We start from the raw sequence: 18,663 nt of genomic DNA on the forward strand, positions 1-18,663 counted from the left end.
TGCTATGATGAGTATTTATTCGCGTTTTTAAATTTAGCTGAACCGTTGTGTCAGTTTACGTTTATGGACATGGCACTTTTATTCTGGAGGACTCTGGCCGGAAGTGTTGTTGTTGTGGCTGGTGGAGAAGCACACAGGCGCTAGCGCTGCTAGCACCGCGGGCTCAAACATCTTAGGCTAAGCTAACATTGTAAACTTGCTAAAATTGGCTGGCTCAAAACGTTTTACTCCAGCCTCTGTATCTCACCGGAGGAACAACAATCTTAACTGCCACTTTACACCCCGTGCGACAAAATTGCTGTCGTGAACGTTATGACTAATTTATTTTTAGGGATCAGGTTGTACTCTTAGCATTAGCCTCCGAGCAAAGGTCCGACTGGCAGACATGGAGAATCGGGGGATTGAAGACATGTTTGACTTTCGTCGGTAAGTCAGCTAACGTTAACCTTAAGCTAACGCTAATTAGCCACAGTTACACTAACGTTACGGTCTTATCCTGTGTGTTCATGAACTATAGTCATATTATGTTGGCGACATCTATTGTTTGCTAGCTAGCTAACTTACTGTATGCTTCTAGAGGGAAATCAAACCCTTTATAAACACACAGCTAGCGAGCTAACTCTGCTGTGTGGCAGTGACATTTAAGTAAACATTGACGCTAAGCTTTGTAATACAACCTTGTGCAATGCTAATTTCAGGGTTCACATCGCGCTGTTACCAGCCTTAACGTCAAATGCGTCAACTAACGAACTCATTTGAACTTCAGAGCGTGAAATTACTCTGCTGCGGGTGAAGTTTCCTGAAAGACCTAACTTCTCTAAAGCAGTCACAATATGCTGACGTTACAGTTGCACCTCTATATGTGTGGAGCGCACAACTGCTATTTATGTCACGTCACATCTGATTTGGGGAAGTTGAGCTTTGACCACGTAACGTCACCTCAACATACATTACCGATCTTTAACATTAATGCAGGCGGGACATAAGGCCTGTAGGTGTAGCAGCTCTGATTATGGTGTCGGATATCAGGCCAGATTAGGGCTATCTTAATATTGGGCTTCCCAGATGTTGTCCAGCAGCTACCCGCCAAGACAGTCACACAGAGACACGTGTAATAACGACTGGAAAATGAAAGTTATGGGCTGTGGTTTATTGCAAAACTGAAAATTACATTAATGCACTAATGAAGGAGACAGGTGTATGATAATTTCTCAGTAACATAGAATTAACATACAGAAAACATAACCCTCAGCAGTGTTTTGGGTTGTACTTAAGTATATATATTGTGGTATGTGTATTATAGTGTGTGGTTTGTGGTTTATGTATTTTATGGTGCCTTCCATGTTTATAGTGTATTGAGGTTGTATGATATTTTAAACTGTATATCTTTAATATCATTGTAGTTGATACATTTAAAAGCCCAAGTTGGGACAAGACTTGAAAATTAACAATAGCTATAAACTCTCTGTGCAACACATCAGTTCCATACTCTGTATTGGAACTATGTTAAATTACATCATCCTTATCAAATAAAAAACTAAATAAACAAATGAAACATATTCCTCAACAATGAACTCTTAATAATAGTTTGCGTACTACTAGTAGTACTTTACCAGCAGGTGTAGGTGGTGATATATTTTTTAACTGCCATACAGTTTCCTAAGAGTTGAGGAGGATTAGGGCTGCAACTAAAGATTATTATTTTTTAAATCATTAATTTTTCTGTCAATAAAATGTCAGAAAAAAGTAAAACATGCCCTGTGTTATTTCCCCAGAGCCCAAGGTGACATCTTCAAATGTTTTATCTAACCAACAGTCCAAAGTCCAAAGCTATTTAGTTAATTATCATGTATGGCAAAGAAAAACATCAAATTATCTAATTTAAGAAGCATTAAATAAGCAAATGAATGAATATCCGCTTGTTAGTAGTTGCTAATTAATTTCTGTTGATTAATCTACTAATACATAGTGGTAGGATGCAGGATTTTTGTAATTCTGTGATATTACAGTGATATCTGGCAGTTAACCTTGGTGTGCGTTTATTTAGTAGTTCAGTACGACTTCATAAAGTATTGAAATAAATGCAGTCTAAACATTTGTGTGTTTGCTTCCTATTATAGGTTGTTCATTGCGTTGTGTATCTGTCAGTGGGATTCATGTGGTCTGTGAAGATCTCACCAGCAGTTATCTTTCCTTCTCTTCAAATACTGCAATTAAAATGTTGCTTGCAACTCTGATTTTTTTCTTTCTTTGTTCAGGTTTCCCAAAGATGCATTTGTTCTCCTGCTGCTGCTTATTTACTTTCCGGTCGGTATCTGTTTGACGCTAATACGGATTTTTATCGGTGTTCATGTGTTCTTGGTCAGCTGTGCACTTCCAGAAAGTTTTGTTAGAAGGCAAGTATTTCTTTAAGTATCAGTTTTTATAATAACACATTTTACTATCAGATGTCATTATTGCAGCAGTTGTAGTAGTAATCGTGCGTGTGTCATTAATAATAATCTTATTCGGAGTAATATTATAGTGTGTAGTAATGATGATTGAGTCACAAGTAGTAGAGATATAAGGAAAAACAGTGACAGTTAATGCTAACACATGCTATTTTATGCATACTGTGTTTCCCATTAAAAATAATTGCCTCTCACGGCTATAATGACTGCATTAAACTCAGCCAACTTGTAAAACACCATTAAGGTAAGTGGCTGCTCAGTATATGTTATACAGTGTCTGCTACATGATAACCTCTTGTAAATGAGACATGGCCCTCAGTGATGTCCATGTTTAATAAAAGGTGATGACTGGGATTGAATAACCTTAACATATAATTGGACAACACATGTAAATGTGAGAAACTGAGATTGTTGTTGAGAATGGCTTACTGCTTGTTAAGAAGACACTGCCCCTGATTGCATCCACCTTTATTTCTGTGTTCTCTTAGATTTATTGTCAGGGTTATGTGCTCAGTGCTGGGGATGCACGTGAGACAGAAAAACCCTCGCTCCAGAGACAAAAACACCAAGCTGTACATATGCAATCATGTGACAGAGTTCGACCACAACATAATCAATCTTCTGACCCCCTGCCATAATGTAAGTGCTCAACTTTTATACAGTATATTGTATGATTTAAACATTTTTGCCATCCGTAATTCGTAAGAATGCTACGTTTCCTGTACCAGTGAGCACCTGTCAACACGGTCTGCGTATGCTGGAAACTACAGTGTTTAAGTTGAAGCTGTGTATATATATTACACTCTTGATAGTCAGAGATTAGTCCTGTAAAATGACTGTGCCAATTTCTTTGTGTTGACAACTGGTGCACTAAAAATGTTTTAGATTTCCTACATATCAACATTACAGCACTGTGAATGTTCTCCTAGAAAGACTAAAAGAATGAAAGTGCATCATGTTCTGTGTGTAAACTGCTGCAGATGACACGTGCAGGTGTGCAGGGGAGACTGTGTGTGCGTGTGCACTGGTACATGAAGCATATGAAGCAAAGTCTTACATGCTTTCTCTACCATCTTTGACTTGTTGTTTCACCAGTGAAAATGATTGGAATTTAATTTTAAAATCAGTGAATTTAGTGTTTTCTTTCTGCTCATTAGCCCCAGTTTGAGGGCTCCACAGGCTTTGTGTGTTGGGCCAGAGGCTTCATGGAAATCCATTCAGCATCTGGCCAGGAAGCAATAGAAGAGTCTCTTCAGAGGTACTGCTCCACTGAAGGCACCCCACCTTTGCTCCTGTTTCCTGAGGAGGACACCACAAACGGCCGTGCTGGCCTGCTGAAATTCAGGTTAGTGCTAACAGTTTTGTCTCAGGATCTTCTCAGTGTTTGACTCATGTCACTAAGAGCAAGAGTTATTATTTGTGAGTGGGAATTGGTTGATGTAATGCGAGCAGAACATATGACTCACTGAGAAAATGTAACTTTTTTCCTTCAAATTCTTCTTTAGCTCTCTTGTTTCTAGTTTTTGATAGTCATTCATTTACCTACAATCATTAAACCACTACAGCACAGCAGTGACTGTTATGGATCTATCAGTATGTGGATATGGAGACAGTGTTTTGGCCTGATGTTCTTGATTTTGGTTGTAGAAAGTGATTTAATCAAGCCAGCCACAAATTATCATTCCTCTTCCATGGCACTTTGAGATAGAGATTAATTACTTTGGCGGTTGTTTCCCCTCGCTAATTTCCCTCTAGAGTTCTATGAGCAAATTAGTGTAAGGAAGTGAAAACAGCTGCAAAATGATTCATTTCTGTCGTTAATTTGAGTAGCTCAGAACCAAGTGTACTGTATCTTCAGCTGAAGTCTCCTGGAGATGCACTGAAATCCAACAAAACTGGAAGGAGCACTTCGCAACAGGATCAAGAATATTGCAATGCCTTTGTTTGCAGAGATCTGAAATTCAGTTTATTATATTTTTTTATATTAGCCAACTGCACACTAAAAAAGTTCTTAATCAGACCAAAATTCTTCTATGCCATGTACAAAACATGCCAGCAGTTTACCATCTCATGATTCTCAGTGTTACTATATTCATGTTTTCAAATGAATTTGATGTGTTCAGAAATGTATTTCTTCAGTAAAAAAAAAGGTCATATTTTGCTTATCCAACCTTATTTTTCCTCCCTCAGCTCCTGGCCTTTCTCTCTGACTGATTCCATTCAACCTGTGGCCTTACGGGTGACCAGACCATTGATTGCTTTGGTAATGTCATTTAAACTTTTATTTAAAGACAAAAAATAAAGTGCAGGGACAAGAAACAAAAAACATAATGGACACTTTTGGCAAAGTATTATTATTTTGTATATAGAGCAGTCACCATTTGAATCTTTAATGCACAACAAGTACAAGAAGTAGATTTCTTCATGTTGTTTGCACTGACATATAAACCCTGTAACAGTTTCTCTGCCTCTATGATGAAATGCAGAATGTCAGCTTACAGAGAAAGGGAGGAAATCAAAAATGAAAACAGTAATAGTTTGAAGCTCCAAAGCTTGATTCAGAACATGGACATTCAAATTATAAATCAACATTCGAATGCTCTGTTTAAAGGTCCAGTGCATAGAAATTAGGGCATCTACTGACCAAAATGTAATATTATATTTATTACTAGGTTTTCATGGGTGTATAGTCACCAGACACTATAAATCACTTTGTTTGTGTTACCTTAGAATAAACTGTTTATATCAACATACAGAATGGGTCCTCTTCCACGGAGTCCATCATATTGTGTGGTAGCCCAGAACAGACAAATCAAACACTTGCTCCAGTTAGAACTGTTGGCGTTTTCTTGTCAGTCACCATAGTTGGCTAGCACTGAACATTACCATAACCTGCATGACTGGGAATCACCAATCACCAGCATTTTCACAACTGGAAAATGTAATAATCACTTTAGGTCTAGAGCCATGAAAAATTAAAACTAAAATGTTAAAAAAAAAAAAAAGTAGTTAGTAGAGCAACATAGAGTCACTGGAGAGGGGCTAAAGAGCCGCATGTGGCTCCAGAGCAGCAGGTTGCCCACCCTTACACTAAATCCTACATACTGGACCTTTAACTCAACATTCCTGCACAGTTGCAGATAGGGTTGTCACGATAGTAAAATTTCAAACTCGATATCGATACCCAGGAAAATATTCAATACTCAATACCATTTTCGATACAGCAGCAAAAAATTAAGAGGCATGTCATTTTATAAATAAAGATCAGAACAGTAGCATCAATGATAACAACCAGAAACAAGATCTGTCCATACAAATGTATTTACAGCCCTGTTTATTTTCTGTGTTTCTGGTGAATTGGCACCATATTTTTGTTGCTGATCAAATAGAGTTGGTAGTTTAGGCTCAGGATGCTCCTGTTTCTACCTCACTATGTGATCAGAGAACCAGGGGTTACGGGAGAAACCAAACGTTTTTTCGGTTTCGGTCTTTGACTTTGCAGTTAACATAACTTTTCAGACACACATAATTGTGTTGTCCTGTTAAACTAACATTGTCTATTAATGTTACAGTTATAATTTACAAGTTATATTTTAGTTTGATGCTGGCGACACCAGCTGCTCAGTTGCTAGTGAGGAGAGGGGCTGTACCTGCCGTCTGCAGTGTGCTGTGTTCACTTCACTAAATATTTCCAAAGAGCGCTTTTTCCTTTATTATTTTTTTACCAAAACTGGCTGCTCTGATCCTCCTGCAGCTGCGCTGGCCATATTACAGCAACAGAAATGTGTGCATGCATGCACAGCGATGACAACAAGCTGGGTTGCAGCGAGGGCTCTGTGCCTGCCAGACGCTGCCTGCACAGCGCATGTTCGTTGGACCCATCGCGCGCACCCGACAGACGCTGAGGTGGCATGCACTGTTAGTATCGATACTTTTGTAAATTACTATTGTATCCGGATACAGCGTTTGAGTATCGATACTTGTCAGAGTATCGATACCTTTGACAACCGTAGTTGCAGATAAAGATTAGGCTGCACCATTCTTAGTGTTACACTATTTGTAGAATTAGAATCCAGTGGTGGCTGCATTGGATTGTCTCATACTCAAACATTTTGAATAACTTCAGAGCATTGTAAAGTCCAAAAGTTAAAATTTAGTGGGAAAAGATAGATGTAATAATTTCCCAAATTCACAACGTTTTCATCTAAAGAAATATTACACTACAGCCCATAGTTGTTGTCATTTAGCTTTTAAAAACCAATATTTTCATTTAGGTCAAAAAACTGTTTGTTCTCCCACTTGCCGCACACAGAGTGAGGTGTGCACCTGTATTAACGGGACAGTCCAGCAGCAACATACATTTTTTTATCAGGCAAAGTTGATTTAATCTGATAAATCACTTAATTGAAATAAGGTTTTTCTCCCTGGATTTTTTTTATTCCTTCAAAAAAAAGCTTTGAACATTAAAAAGATGACATTCAGTACAGCTGTACATATTACATACCATTCCCAGCTGTGGAAAGTCAATACCAGATGAATGGAATTTCTTGTAAGTAACAAGAAGCTGATTAGTACAGGCTGCTTAAATCTAATCCAGCCATCTCAGTACTGAGAATAATAGTGTGTTGTGTTGCTGTGTGCAGCAATGGCTACAGTTTACATTGTTCACAACCAGTGAGGGTTATTTTTAAATACTTGCAGGATTGTTGGGGTCACCAGGACACCTGTCACAGCTATTATTGTCCATATTCTCTGAGTGACTGCTTGTGCATAGCTGAATGTAGGACGTGTTACACTACACTGTGATATGACAACATGACTTCATTGTACTTTGTCTGTCCACAGAGCACACCAGAGTCGAGCTGGCTGACGGAGCTCTTATGGACATTTTTTGCTCCATGTACAGTGTATCATGTAAGGTACTAAATAATTTATATCATTATTACTATCAGCAATCGCTTCTTAAAGTGGAGTCCAGCTGTTCTGCAGCTGAGTGATCAATAATAACCCAATAGTTTTGTTCATTTTTCATGTAAACTGAGGTGGTTTTATGGAGATGTGAGCTAAAGAAACTCGATCCACTACATATAAACAAAAAAAAAGCTGATGAAAACACTTGGCTGTGGTTCAACTCTCAACCCCAGGCTCAACCTCTCTTGCCAGTAATGTTGATGAATAAACACGAGTTTTAAATGATTTCTAAACTAAATTGCTCTCGTAAGTAATTATTTAATGCTGTGTTTCACATTTTGTTTTTAAATAGTCTCCTGTTGATTTTGAATATTTCTCTTGTCACAATTGTTGTCATGTGTTGCTTTTTTGTTTTTCATTTTCCTCCCAGTTGGCTCCCACCAGTGTCCCGACAAGATGGAGAGTCCATACAGGAATTTGCCAACAAAGCCCAGGAGGTAAAACCAATGTTTGCCAGTTGATTTGAAGTTTGTCATAAAGGGCTTGATTTGTAACAGCAAAAACAACAAGTTATACACTAAAACATCTGAGACAGTTATCCAGTTTCCTAATCCCAGCACCAGCACTCTGGTCCCTCACTGGTTAACTACAACGATCTTTCTATGGTTCCAGTATTATTAGATGTATAATCTCCCCTCTGTATTTTGTCTAAGTGGCTCCTCTTTTTTGCCTTTGTGCTGCAGCCGTACACTTAATGTGCGTCTTATATCTGTCTTTAATTTCAGCTACTAGCCGGTGAACTTGGTTTGGTCTCCACCAAGATCACTAAAGCTGATAAAGCAGAACACATCAAACGGAAAAGACACACTGTGCCACAAACATCTACAGGTAAGTCAGTCACGTAAACATGAAATATACCAGGGGCCGTATTCACAAAGCTTCCCAGTACCAAGACCTGCTTCTAGTGACGGAGTTCTAAGAAAATTCTTAGAATTGTTATGTTTTCTAAAAAATTCTCAGGACAATTAAAGCTGGATCCTGGTAAAGTTTAAAGGTAGTTACAAGCATGTCAGCCTTGTGGTGAAAAACTGTTAGGAGCAGGGAGGAAGACTTTTAAGAAGCTTGAGAGTTTTTTAAGCAGAAGAGAAAACGGTGGAAAGACAAAAAGGTAGGAGAAATAATGATGAAAGTGAGTTAATGAAATGCTACAAATGAGATTGTGCAGGGATAATGGTTGGGGCCGATCTAATTAAAGATGAGCTCACATCTCCCACCCAATGCAATATCAATACAACACCAGAAATGAAAGTGATCACAGAACTAAGATATTTGGCAACTGGAAAAATGCAGCAGTGATTACTTGGGTCTGTCTCATCCTGCTGTCAGCAGAGTGATCACACAAACAAATAAGGCGCTTTCAGTCTCATACTGTGACGCAGTTCATTTAATTTCCACTGGGTGTCTACGCCTTGCAGGCTCACAAAAGGGCATGTCTGTGACAACCAGTCTCATCTTTTACCGCCCTGACACACCAAGTCAACAGTCGCCTATTAGTCAGCGTCGGGCTGTCAGTGAGCGTCTGTTGCCTGTGTCTTTGCCACGTGTCCCGCACCATTGGCACTGGTCGGCCATTCGTGGGCTTTTTTTCCAGACAGTTCAGCATGTTAAATAGGGGTAGGAGATGGCAGAGCCCACCTGAGAACTAATCACTCTGATTGGCAGTTCAGCTCAGTACGTGAGAAGAGAAATGGAAGTGAGGAAAACAAAGAGCTAAAATCAAAAGGGCATGAGAGCTTTTGTTGCCATTGAGCTTTTTTAGCAGTAAGGGTTTGTAATATTTGTCTTATTTTTTGCTAGTGCACAGTAAATATCCGTTGTTCTTTCAGCATCGGTTTGGGGCCAACTAGCATCTTGAATCCATCCTGTTCGTCTTCTGTTTTGTTTTTTAATCACAAACACAGACTGTCACCTTCCGCTGCCATGAAAAGTTATTTCCTCTCATGCAGACGCAGAACATACGTGCTAGTTGGCTGTAGCTGTAGATGTGCTCATGAGCAACTTTTAGGCCGAGACACAGGGGAGTATGACGTGTGCAAACAGTTGGCCTTCGTTGCCACCACTTCTTAGGTGTCAGTTTGGTGTGTCTGGGCTCAGAAATAAAGTTTCAAATCCAGCAACGTGATCGACCGCACATGCTCACTTCCCTGCTCAGGGTTGCTCTAAGATAGAAATTTTTAGGCTAAGTTAGGAGTGCCCTAAGAGTAATCTCAGAATGTTTGTGAGTACGGCTCCTGATTTTCTACATGTAAGAATCCAGCTGGTTGTGTTTGGAGGGGATGTTGCTGATTTTCTTCCTTACCCTAGGTGTCAGACCTGCCTCTATTGGCATTGGATTCATGGTCCAGAGTTTGGGCTCAGATGAACATAGGATTGCTAAGATGGCCCAACAGGTGAAGGATGTGCTGCCTCATGTCCCACTGAATGTCATCACAAAGGACTTAGGTAGGGCCCAATTTCAGTGGACCCCATATCCCTGCCGACCCCATTGAAATGTGCTGTCATATTGCTCACTCGGCTCCATCCATTCTTCCAATTTCTAACACATCCTTCAGGGTTTAAATTGCTCTGCACTTACAGTTGTCTTTTGATTGTGAACAGCTAAAACCAATTGTGTTGACACCACCATAACAAATCTGCTGGAGAACAAGGACGAAGGGCCGATGGAAGCAACCGGGACGTCGACATTTGGGTCCTCTAGGAACAGCTCCTACTCCTCTTGTTCTGCTCCCACCATAAAGGTTCGGTGATTCAACATGCTGTTTTGTATGAAATCTCTAATTGGGGAATTAATCATTTAGGATCTGTTTTAATCCAACAAGTTCATATTTCTTAGGATTCCCTGAGGAATTATGAGTTGCATAGAAATAATTAAATATTGGGCATTTTAGTTCAGCTACTTTATCATGTGTCACATTGATAGATAGCATTTGTTTTCAAATGTTACCTAACAGGCTTGTTATTTACTAAATTAGTAATTCCATTTTCTTTTCATCCACAGCCTGCTGCCAAATCTTTTGGGAAATCACCAGCTGACAGACATTTGTCTCTCCAAGAGAGAAAAGAAGCGCTGTATAATTTTGCAAGAAGGTGAGATTTCTTAACCATCAGCAATTATTATAACAACATATAAAAGATTATTGTGTTGTTAGCAGGAGGAGCAGAACTTGTCTAAATATTGCAGCACAACTAGCAGAAAAGTCAGCCACACATGGTGGAATAAAATCTCCCATTAGTCTCTCAACCATTGTTTTAATCAGATATCTGTGGACCCGTTGAATGTACCTCCTGTCTGTTCACTTCATGTTAATAAGGCACCTCAGAGAAAAGCCAAAGCTGCTTCATTATGCACAACATCTTGCAGTTTTGCAATATTCATTTGGTCTGAGATTTACTTTGAATTCAGTCCTAGGGTCATGTCTGTCATTCAGTACTCAGGTCTTATGTAAAAATACACCTGTCTCCACTAATTTGGACCCCACAGATTTGTTCTGAAATCCAGACTGTCTGGAAAAAGCCACGAAAAGAAAAGTGGACCGTCTGACATGGGATCTCATAACGCTCTTGTCTATTTGGAAGAAAGCATAGTCAACCAGTAGCAAAACAACTTCTGTGACAATGTTGTTGTTGTTGCTCCCAAGTGGCCAAAAGATGTTTGTAGGTTAAACTACTGCTCTGAAAAATTATTATGTACATGGAAAGACATACTCCCAGTGGGCCTCAGTGTAATGCTCCATTGATAGTTGCAGTGTTCCTGTTCAAATATTGAACAAACTATTACTCCGGGACCCAAGTAATTTAGATGTACTGTACACCAAACAGCCACAACATTAAAACCAGTGACAGACCACTTTGCAGCTCTCGGAACTCAAATGGTCCGTTCCTAACGGCCTGGGGCTAGACACCACAGGACTGCCCCAAAAGATCCTGAGTCTATGCCTCGACAGGTCAGTCAAGTCTGATCCAAAGAGGTGCCACCTTGGATGAGACTTGACTCTGGGGTTTCCACGTCCCATGGATGCTCGGTGGGATTGGGATCTGGGGAATTTGGAGGCCAGATTGACGCCTTGAGCTCTGTGTCATGTTCCTTGGGCCAAATCTGAGCAGTTTTTGCAGTGTGTTACGGCACATTGTCATGGTTGGGGGGGCACTGCCACTGAGATGTGCCGTTGCCATAAAGGGGGACACTTGAGCTGTGATAGTGTCTTGGTGGATGGATCACATCAAGTGGCATCCACATGAATGCCAGGACCCTAGGTTTCCTAGTATAACATTGTAACAAGGTGGTAGATGTTATTCACTTGACTCGTCAGTGGCTTTAATGTTGTGGCTGATACATGTATATTGTAGGTGAAACCCCCATTTAAGATGTGACAGATTAGTTTTACGAGAGACTTTGGCCATAAGGCACTAGAGTCATTTTAATTTAGTCCAGAGAGGCAGTGTCAGGACCACGTTCATTGAAGCAGGTAGAAAAATGATACATGTACTGTCTGTAGTGAAGTGTATGTGTCGTATTAACCGTCTTTATCAGGTGTGATTTATTCTTGACAGGTGAAACTAACTCTCATGAAGTAAACACTGATAGTTCTATCTGCTTTCCCTTCTCTAGACGCTACATCGAAAAACACGGACTGGATCGAGAAGACAGTCACTGAACAAACTTTGGGTCAAGCCATCATTGAAAACATGTCAGAGAGAAGCATATTCAACTTGCATAGCTGTCTAATTTGAATGGTGATTTTATATTCCGTCAACAAGGTTCTGTTGCAAAAACAGATGTTAATTGCAAATACTGGAGACAAGTATTCAGAACATGTATAGGTTGATGGAATGGTGATTATGCATGTGTTTAATTCTTCATTCTGGCTGATACATAATTTTGATAACAATTTGTATTACGATCCACTGACTGTGAATCATCTATTTATTTTTATAATGTCCAGAGTCGTCGATGAAAATAAAGTTCAGCTTGACCTTAAGAAATTTGTCTCTGATGGTGTTTCGATTCAGTGTTGATTCAAATGTCTACGTGTTGGCTTGGAGAAGAAAATTATTAAGTTTGAATGGGAATTACGCATATCCAGAAGTGTGATGCATTTCTGAATGAACAAGACAATCTTGTAAATTTTCCATTTCTGTATTTTTCTGTATTTAAATTTTTATTTCATTGAGTCTTTTTTTTTCATAAAACTTTTTTCTTTTTTTTTTTTTTAGATAATAATCTTTATTAAAAATTAGCATTTTTTTCTGTGAAAACTTTCCATTATTCTTAGTTTATTTGGGTTAATTTAAAAAAAAAACTGCAGATTATACTTTCTTAACACAATAGATTTACATTCATATAATCCATATTTTAAATATTTAATTTATACCTTCAAGGACAACTGTCATATTTCTATGTATTTTCCAAAGCACCTCTGCATTTCTCTCAAATCCAAGACAATCAAATCTTGCCATAAGAGGGAGCTAGAAGGTAAGACTCAAAACTGCATCCTAGACTGGATGTAAGAGCTGTCACAAATTTTATGTTGGCTCATATGGAAATATCTTGAGGCATGACTTTATAGACATAAACACAAACAGTACATGACAAATTAGTATGAAGTTCTTATTTATTTTAGTCTTTACCAGCTGTCACATTGCACTGACACAGCTTTCTAACAGGACCAGTAGGTCTGCATATCTACACCACCCGTTCACACTGCATTAAAGTATCACATTCAATAAATACATTTGTTCTGGCCTGTTTGATCAGGATATGACCAATCTGACATTCAGCGTGCACTGCACATCATTTGTCTCATAGTGAATGAGCCAGTGTTGCTCACCACTCTCTAGTCTTGAACAGTTTGTTTAATTGTTATTGTTAGTAACCGTTCCCATGACTACACCTCTCCTAAAGAGGACAGGAGATATTCCAGTCAAGACTATTTTGTTCAATTGTAGTGGGACCACTGAGCATCAGTAGCACCTGCTCAGATTTACCAGCAGTGGAAAGGGGTGTTGTCTGTGCCTTGAACGTCTCATCTCGGCAGCCCGTGTATCAGAGAAAATGTCAGCGGTTACGGGACTGAATTCCTGAACATTTCCACAGACGTCAGTCAGCCTGTTTGTTTTACACCTACCGTCGCTGTGGTTCCGCAACTCTACTCTATTTTATCAAACGGCTGTTTTTGGTTAGACATTAATATTTCCCGCAGCTCCTAAAAGCAGCTTACTCTACACCGGATATGACGTTGTTTTCCTTCCTCGCGGACTACAGAGGGGATTAGCGGCTACAAAGTAAGCCATGTCAGGTGTCGAGGAAATTCAAAATGATTCTGTAGAAATTCAGGACGACAAAGAGTTTGACGTAGAGGCTGAGGACCACCTCGAGGATGATTATTTTACGGACCCGACTCGATATATATTTTACAGGTAGTGTTTGGTTAGCATTTTGCATAAATATTTGGGTGGCTAACAGTTAGCTTGATAGCTGCTCTAACGGTTAACACTTGTTCCATTAGCTTTAGTTTGTAATAACATGGTAATGTTTGATAACTTTATCTGTTGTTTTGGTGAGTATTGTAAATAAATGCCATGACAACGGTTACAGCACTGTAACTGGATTCAACAGCTAACCTGAAACAATTAGCCTAGTTATTGGATTAGTGTTATGCTAATTGACTGGGTATTTCTGTGAGGTCACCACACCCCTGCCGAGGAGGGGAATTTAGGAAACTTAATGATAGAAATGTGTATATCTTGGTTATTTAATTATGACTTTATGGCATTATTGAATTTGTTTTACAATGTAGTCAGTACAGTAAGAATTGCTAGCAACTTAAGCTACCTTAAGGCAGATTTTTTTTTAGGTTAGCAGCCAGGAATCCCACCCCCGTGTTTTTGTGTTTCAGAGACAGAAAGGAGTGGGCTGACCTGGAGCCTGTTCCTCAGGATGATGGGCCAAATCCTGTTGTAAAGATCGCCTACTCAGAAAAGTGTAAGGTTTTTGGTTTTGCTTAAGAAATGCAAGAAACGTAGAGGATGCAGATGCCTGAGCCACAGCTTGTAATAACTTAATTATTAAAATAACTATAACTTCACCATATACCCCAGACATAAGACCAAAAGATTACTCAGTAGTAGTTAAAGTCAAACCTGTGTTGATGTTTATAACCACTGCATATATCTCTCTCCCAACAGTCTCAGATGTGTATGACTATTTCCGTGCACTCCTGAAGAATGATGAAAAAAGTGACCGCGCTTTCGCCTTGACAGCAGACGCCATTGAGCTAAATGCAGCCAATTACACAGTTTGGTGAGCAGAGTGCATGTTTGAAATATGGAAAATGAATGTCAACTAGTTAGTGTTCAATTGTACATCATGGGCAACCAAAAAAGAGAGGTTATTTTTTTGTTTAAAATCATGGTTTGTAGAATTGTCCTTGATGTCACACTCTCACCACTTGTCAAGCAGTCTTATAAATTACACATTTTTTACTGTCTGTATCAGAATGTAGTAGGAGCAGTGTGTCTGTTGACTGACAGCTCTTGGGTTTGGGTATGTGCAGGCACTACAGGCGAGTACTGCTGCAAGCCCTGTCAAAGGACCTGAGGGAGGAGATGAGGTACATAACTGCCATCATCGAGGAGCAACCCAAAAACTATCAAGTCTGGTGAGTGCTGGGAAATTCATTCCAGGTCATGTGTTTATGTAGGCCTAGCAGTTGTTAAATAATGTGACATTACTTAAGAGAGTATACATGAACAGGGACCTGAGTATTTGTTTGAAAAGCGCTGTATATGGCAATTTCTATATTTTGTTAACCTTTCGTAAATATAGATGGTTTTCTCAGTAAAAGAGGTGAAACAAGGTTTTTCTACAATGATTCATTACATTGAAAACATTTAAAAATAAGACCAGTTCTCTGAATTCCTCTTCCAGGCATCACAGACGTATGGTGGTAGAGTGGTTGAATGACCCCTCGGAGGAACTGGAGTTTATTGCGGACATTCTCAGCCAAGATGCAAAGAATTACCACGCCTGGCAGCACAGACAGTGGGTCATCCAGGTAGGTGTTGGAGCTCTTAGCAGAGTTTGGCTTCAAAAATGAGGCTCCAGATCCAGTTTTCAGCCCACAGTGAGCAACTCTGCCAGAATGAATCGCTTATTCATTTAGTTGTTTGTTGATGTGCTGTTTGAGTGTTTTTGCTCATGCATTGCAGGGCCAACACTAAAAGTACTACATGATTACATAAATGAGAATGATGCCAACATTTGTCTTATTTACTTTGCAGGAGTACAAATTGTGGGACAATGAGTTGGAGTTTGTGGAAAATCTGCTGGAAGAAGATGTGAGGAATAACTCTGCGTGGAACCAGAGGCATTTTGTAATTTCTCACACTACAGGCTTCTCTGATCCAGCCATAGTGGAAAGAGAGATTCAGTGAGTACTCTTGCTAAACGTCTGGACGATTTGGAGTTAGAAGTTAATTTCCACCTTAAGTTGGATCAAGGATCTCTGTCTTTACATTCAAAGATATATTGTAAATGTTTTTCTGTTAAGACAATACAATTCCCCAAAAGTCAAATACAGCATTTAAGAGGTGTTCAGCATAATTATCTGTATTGCTGAAATAAAGACTAATAAAAGTTCGTTGTTGTAACCATGGAATTGTTGCTGCCTCAGCTGTTTTTTTGCTGCATGCATTTGACTAATTTTCCTCTCCTTGTGTAAGGTACTGTCTCAACCAGATCAAGAAGGCTCCCCACAATGAAAGCGCATGGAACTATTTGAAAGGGTAAGATGTAACATATGAGCTAAGTCTAAGTATATCTAAACCCCTGGAAATCTACAAAGATGTTTGTATTTGTGTGTATTTGTTCATTTTATTCAGTCTGACTAAAAGAGACTTCCTCAGGTGAAATTGCTAATATTTTGCTGTGCCATCCCCATTCAGACATTCACAATATATGATTTACAGCAGGAGAGAAACCAAGTTGAGACTCGGTTATTAAAAATTGAAAAGCTCACTGACAGTATCCCCCTTCTTTTTTTTTCCCAAGGATGCTGCAAGACCGAGGTCTGTCGTCTGCACCGGGCCTGCTGGAGAGGGTCCTTGAGCTGAAGGAGACTCATTGTTCCTCTTACCTTCTAGCATTTCTATTTGATTGCTACGAGGACGCCTTGGAGAGCAGCAGCCAAAACGAAAATGCGGTGGAACAGGAACGAATGGAAACTTTAAGAAAGGCTCTAGAAGTGAGTGTTTTGTTAAAGGAAAGCCCTAATTGCATGGCACTAGCATTACCTAGGGACCTCCAGTAATTTGAATTAATTGCAGAGGTTGTCTGTCATCTTAATCCCATGTGAATCTGCCATGTTGGTAATTTGTCAAGTAAAACTAAGTTCTGTGCAAAACAGCATCTGGGTAATAAGGGGTCGTTTTCAGATTTTTTTGTTTTCTCTTCACCTCTTTTTTTTTTTGCCTCTTTCCTGGTGGAGGATTATGGAGGCTGAGTTGGCAGTTATAAATGAAAGAAGACAGCATTTTGAGTGCTGGAGGCTCCTCTCACTTTTCTCGCTACACAGCATGGTGACCCATTCACGAAAAGAGTCAGCTTGAATCCATCAGAAGAGCGAAACCTCGAAAGTGACAATGTGTGGCAGAATCAGTTCTGTTTGTTGAACTGACATTTAAAAAGACAAAAATGGAGGTTAACACCGTACATCACTAGCAGTGGTGCTGTGTAGTGTTTGTGTTGTGTGAAGTGGAATCACAAATGACTGTGCCATCATATCCAGGGGATAATGTCAGTAAATTTCAGTAAAATACAGACCTCACTTATCCTGTGCGTATGTGATGACACGAGGTCCCCTGGTAATACCTCTAAGAGGGCTGTGAAATAGCTGCAGCTTTTTGATTATGACTGAATATCAAATACATATTTAATCTTTGTCGATTGCCGCTAAGTCTGAGAAATCAGGATTATTTTGTTTTAGAAATAAACTGAAGATTGCTCTGTTGTTTTCTGACCTCTTGTCTTTGTTTTCCCCCTTTGAAGATTTGTGAACTTCTGGCACATGAGAAGGACACAGTCCGCAAGGAGTACTGGCTGTTTTTGGGACGATCTTTAAAGAACAAATTTGGAAGCAGTGCCCCTAACGAGCCTCCGAGAGATGATCCCGAACCATCAGTCCCAGCGTCCGGGCAGCAGGAGACAAGCTAGACCAGTACATCTGTATTTTTTTTGTCTTTTGAACATTTAAATCTGACAGCAGTCCCCATTTACTGATAAACCCCTGTTACTATGTTTTCATGCACACTTGATTCTGTAATGATTTTCAGAGATGGTTCACATCTGTTAATATCTGATTAGAGAAAAAAAAATCCACACTAGCAACAGCTTTCTGACATGTTTGTTGTATTTCTTTGTGTTGTTTTTTAAAATAATTTATGTTAGTTTTGTGATAATTCTTACATTTTCCAAATAACAGGATATTTTCGAACGGACACTCATCTCCAAATAAGACTGGGTGGAGCTTAGTATGCATGTAAACGCACTCTTCATATGACACCTGCAGGACTTTTTGGTTTGGTCAGTCAGAGAATACATGTAATTCTGTTTTGCATCATGAAGCATAAAAATAAAACTGTTTGTAGTAACACTGAGTGTGTTGTGTAAAACTATTCATCTCTGACACTAAAACAGATGAGAGATAATGCAGTGTTATGCTGCTGCATTCTGATCAATGAGTCACACAACATCACAGCTTTCCCCTTTTCCTGAATCTATATTCGTTGCTCTAAATGAGCAACTTTCTTGGTATGGGGCGGGATTTGTTCCGTTTGGTCCTCTGAGCTGTGCTACCAGGAGAAAAAACTGAACTCAACAGCGAGCCTGTGCGCATACAGCACATGTATTGACATTTGCAGCCTCATGCCCTGGACTCCCTCAGAGCTAGGAAATGGATTTACTCCACTAGATGCAGCTGTTTCTACTTCTGCTGACACTACAACACAATCCATCCCTCCAGTTTCTAACCAAGCAGTTAGTTTGCCAGCAGTGTGTAATTACAGCTTCTCTAAATACTTGATGCTTGAGATGACTGCTTGCTTTTCTCTGCTTTTCCTCCTCAGTGTGGAGGACACTGACTGGCACCATCACGTCATCAGCAGTTATGACATGACTGAGCATAAGGGCCGCATGACAGTGTGATACAACAGTGCCAGTGATGGGATTCATTTAATATACTGGCCA

The 18,663-nt window shown here is 39.5% G+C and overlaps 2 protein-coding genes across 2 annotated transcripts; both read left to right on the forward strand.

Annotated features, from left to right (window-relative positions):
• The first annotated feature begins 103 nt into the window (after positions 1–103).
• Positions 104–12,404, forward strand: aup1 (AUP1 lipid droplet regulating VLDL assembly factor). Its single transcript, XM_049586147.1, has 12 exons — positions 104–426; positions 2,259–2,396; positions 2,939–3,089; positions 3,608–3,795; positions 4,641–4,713; positions 7,296–7,369; positions 7,792–7,858; positions 8,147–8,249; positions 9,726–9,863; positions 10,020–10,159; positions 10,420–10,508; positions 12,031–12,404. The coding sequence occupies exons 1-12, from the start codon at positions 386–388 to the stop codon at positions 12,074–12,076; spliced, it is 1,248 nt and encodes a 415-aa protein (XP_049442104.1). The 5' UTR covers positions 104–385; the 3' UTR covers positions 12,077–12,404.
• Positions 12,405–13,661: 1,257 nt separating this feature from the next.
• Positions 13,662–18,067, forward strand: fnta (farnesyltransferase, CAAX box, alpha). Its single transcript, XM_049586588.1, has 9 exons — positions 13,662–13,838; positions 14,318–14,403; positions 14,607–14,721; positions 14,975–15,079; positions 15,349–15,475; positions 15,702–15,850; positions 16,143–16,205; positions 16,471–16,663; positions 17,467–18,067. The coding sequence occupies exons 1-9, from the start codon at positions 13,711–13,713 to the stop codon at positions 17,629–17,631; spliced, it is 1,131 nt and encodes a 376-aa protein (XP_049442545.1). The 5' UTR covers positions 13,662–13,710; the 3' UTR covers positions 17,632–18,067.
• The last annotated feature ends 596 nt before the right edge of the window (positions 18,068–18,663 follow it).

Source organism: Epinephelus fuscoguttatus, linkage group LG9, assembly GCF_011397635.1.
Source record: "Epinephelus fuscoguttatus linkage group LG9, E.fuscoguttatus.final_Chr_v1".
NCBI lineage: Eukaryota > Metazoa > Chordata > Actinopteri > Perciformes > Serranidae > Epinephelus > Epinephelus fuscoguttatus.